This window comes from Coffea arabica, chromosome 2e, assembly GCF_036785885.1.
Source record: "Coffea arabica cultivar ET-39 chromosome 2e, Coffea Arabica ET-39 HiFi, whole genome shotgun sequence".
NCBI classification, from domain to species: Eukaryota; Viridiplantae; Streptophyta; class Magnoliopsida; order Gentianales; family Rubiaceae; genus Coffea; species Coffea arabica.
In genome coordinates this window covers 63,507,455-63,511,593 of record NC_092313.1, presented here as the reverse complement: position 1 = coordinate 63,511,593, position 4,139 = coordinate 63,507,455, and the positions used below count along the sequence as shown (strand labels likewise).

Sequence of the window (4,139 nt, the reverse complement as noted above, 5' to 3'; positions counted from 1 at the left end):
GTATTTCTAACGGTAATTGGAAGTGGCCTATGAATAGAAATTAAGGTGACTAAAGATGTTAAGATACTCATGCAGGCAACGCCTGAGGTTGATGTGCCTCTACTAAGTTCTCTTTTTTTATTTAGTATGATTCAAAAAGAATCAATACTTACGAATCGTAACTGGATAATATTACAACCAATCGCCCATGAATAGTGGGATGAAAATTGACATATTATTTAAAGATAGAAATCACATTTGGTGAAATTTCATCATAGTAGGATATGCTATATGACACTCCCATACGAAACACATAAAATAAAAAAAATGAGAAATTAACCAATGAAATTCATGTTTCTCAATCACTTGCTGCTGTACTCTTCAGTTTTCTGTTGAGGTCTAGTAAAGGTACTCAAATTGGATCATTGGTCACACTCGTAACTAAAAATTGAGTGCTCTTGATAGTTGATAGTCCCTTTGACTAGTGAATACAATTGATATATAAAACAAGGAAGACCGAGGGCACAAGTTGATCAACAAGGGGAACGCAAATTTTGGAGCTCCCTGAGATGCATAAAATCGAACTCGGTGGAGTCATGCAGAGGCAAGGAAGTTACCAAAATGTTGGTTAAGAAAAAGTAAAGTTAGAAATTAGACACTTCTCTCCAGCATTTCTTGATACCTCTTGAAAGACTCGAGCTTTTGCATTCGCATCTTTTTGTGGAACGTCATGATATACAAGTCAGCAACGTGATCAATCTCCGCTTCCAGGCTGAAATTCTCCCCGCAGTGCTCTTTCGAGTTTTTGACCAGATCTATGACAGAAGCATTTGGATCTCCCTTGAGGACCAGCTGGTCTAGCTCATTATCATAAGCATCTGCCTCATCGAACAACGAATGAGTAAGGTCAGGATATGGATCCTCATCATGATAATCTGGTTGATTGTAGTAAGGATTAATGGAGCAGCTGTCCAAAACCTCATCGTCCTTGGGAACCTGCAGCTGTAGTCGATGACTTGATGAACTCGAACAACATTGTAATTGAAGGTTGCTTGTGGCCCAGTCCTCGTCAGTTTTGATCTTCTCTTGGTGTCCTCCTCCTGGTAGTAATGAATGGATCTTGCGAAAGAATGCAACCAAAGAAAGCTTTTTGTTTCTCAACAGCGAGAAAACTTCAAGTCGAGCTCTTATAGCATCAGTTTTGCTTTTGATGGCCACTGATTTGGCTCTAGCCATAGAGCGTAAGAGGGACACAATTTGTTTTGCAACGGCGGTAGCACTAGCACTAGCACTGGCCACAGTGTTCTTCATCCTGTATGTAGATAGATTTATTACTTACAAAGCTGATCTGATGTGAATGGGGTCAGTACTTCCCAAAAATCGTATCAATCCACCTTCAAGATCTAATAAAAAGCCAGTGTCAATATCAAATGAAGGGAAGTAGCAATTGATTATAACAAATCTAGAAATGATGTTTGATGTGATTACTGAAGGTGTCTCTATCAAAAAAAATTTGTGAACGGTGATGGTGAGTTAGCTGGCTAGATGATAATTGATGAGTCTATAAATAAGTACAACAATGGAAAGTTGCATGGGCACCAACAAGGTTAAAAGCAAAAGGCCTGCCCACCCTTTACCCACTACCGTGGGATGAACCTTCGAGCTTGCTTCCAACTCTTTCTCTTTTTTTTTTTTTTCTTTTTTTCCGGAAACGGTAGATGAATTTTATAGCAAACCAAACTTTACAATATTTGAGCAACGGCTCAACCACCTATACAAAGTGTACTATGATACTAAGAAGAGGAAAAAATTCTCTCTTCATCCAAAAATATGCTTAGAACTCTTTTCTCTCTTTAGGAAAATATCACAGTTATAGACATGGTAACTCTGAGAGTTACAAACACATACATATCATTCACAGTGTTCTAGTATAAATTTCATGTGTTTCGATTGTGTTCATAATTTTGATTTTAATAAATATCAGACGTTTAGATTGTGTCTCTAATTTTAAAAACCAGAGTGTTTGTGATGCAACTATTATCTTTTTTATTTATAATAATTTCATCTTTTTCCTGGCTGTATATGGTTTTAGATGTGCATAAATTGAAAAATCAAAGAGGAGTTTACATAAGCATCTTAATTAACAGTGCCATTAGTTTTAGATGCTTTATTGGAGGGTGAATTCCTTAGTTCGTAAAGCACACGAAGAAACAAATATCTGTTACCAGGCAGAAAACGACGTCCCAAAAGTGAAAGCCTAAAAGGAAACACTGCAAGAAAAGTACATAAACATGGAAAAGCAAGATGCTTCCCCCTTCCTTTTAGTATTATATTATACCTTTGGTTCAGAAAAATTTACGAGAAAAAGCTAACTTAGTGAGGGGCATGAGGACTATAAAGTACTAATAAGTAAGACATACAAGTTTAGGTTAGCCGCATGAAGTACTTAAAAAAAAAAGTAAGGAAAGCAAATGGTTAATTACTCCTCCCTGCAGTTGTGCCCCTAGGAGGAATAATGGGATGAGAAGAATAATTAGTTTTATGCACACAAAAGTAAAGCAACTGAGAAAGTAAAGTAAAGAGTGAAGAAAGATCTTTTACGAAATAAACCTTATTTAAGAAGCTTCGTCATGCAACGATACACTGTATTTTAATGATAGTCTCAATGCGGACTGAGGACGGCCATGAAAAGAATATTGGATAGTTTCATGGCAAAAACTACTCATATGTTGGATACATGTGACCACATCCAACTTTTGTGTAATTGGATTTGGGCTGTATTCAATCTTTGCTGAGATAACAGTACCAAACTTTTTTGGCTAGCAGGGGAGGAATTGGATTTAAGAAACCAAACTAGGGAATGGGGACTAGAGCTCAGACCCTCTAAGCCTCAGCCGAATAACAGTACTACATCTTATCTACAATCGTTATTGTTTATTCCCAAGAGTTTTCCAACTTGATGCTTCTTTTCTTATGGTTGAGAAAATAGATAATTAGTAGATTAATTGAGCTAAACTGGAAAAAAATATCCTCATGGGGCAATTGAATTAAGCAGGTCAGATGCAAAATGTGTGATGCAAGAAATTAAACTGGTCAAACAGATCATGTTCCTTTAACCCGTTAACAAAGAAGTCGATATGATCGAGGGAGGATTAAATAGGATGGTAAGGTAAGAGCGATTGTAAATAAGAAATTTTGGATTCAAAATCTCCCACCTAAAAAAAAAAGAAAGAAGTCAATACATGATAAATTATAAATGTTAATTGGTATAAGCTAGACAGGAACTCTTGATATAAAACATGAATACCATACTAAATGACATGATTCAAAAGAAGCCCTAATCTTTGACGCAGGAAACAAATGTTTATAGTAATGAGCTAATGTGGTATTAGAGATGGCAATTTGTCCCAAGTCCTAATGGGCTACCCTTGCCCAAAGGGACTTTGGATGGGATGAGTATTTTAATTTTGAGGTTGGGATTGAAATTGGACTAATTCCATTTATACCCATCAATTGTTGGAAATTTTTGGAAAATACTTGGGTACCCATTGGGACCTAAAGTTCCCACCAAAAATTTATCCCATTAATTGTTGTTTATCTTTTAATGACTCAAGTGAACCATTTTTATTCTTCCAACTAGATCCTTCAGTTTTTTCCTTGTAATTATACTTAAAAGCCCCATCTAATTTCTTGAACTCTTTTGTTCCTTAGAAATTAGTTTTTTTTTTAACTTTTCCCTTCTTTTCATAAAATTCTGCCGCCAGTCTCGATTTAGAGTGGTTTTTAAAAAAATGTCGAAAGCAGCTTCTTGTTTTGATATGAGAATTCAATGGTTGTGCGATCAGGCCAAAGAACGCCTAAACGAGGCCGGTGGGGGGCTCTTTTAGGCTTGTAAATGGTTTTGAACTCATTTTTTAGTAGAATACTAATCAAAATGAATATTGGGAGTAATATGGAAGTCATTAATCGGTAATCTTATTAGAAAACCATTAATCGGTAATCTTATTAGAAAATACTTTGTCCAATTTTGGTAGTTTTATGATGGCTCATAGTTTCAACCACCATTTCTTTATACTCATAAATACAAGTCCTTTTAAGTTTTTATAGGACTTATTTTTTCTTCAACAAAAATTTAGCAACATTGGAAATCAAAGATTAAA

The 4,139-nt window shown here is 35.7% G+C and overlaps 1 protein-coding gene across 1 annotated transcript; it reads right to left on the bottom strand.

Moving 5' to 3' along the window:
• Nucleotides 1–314: 314 nt before the first annotated feature.
• Nucleotides 315–1,522, bottom strand: LOC113732641 (uncharacterized). The gene has a single exon (XM_027258557.2). The coding sequence runs from the start codon at nt 1,288–1,290 to the stop codon at nt 631–633; it is 660 nt and encodes a 219-aa protein (XP_027114358.1). The 5' UTR covers nt 1,291–1,522; the 3' UTR covers nt 315–630.
• Between the last annotated feature and the right edge of the window lie 2,617 nt (nt 1,523–4,139).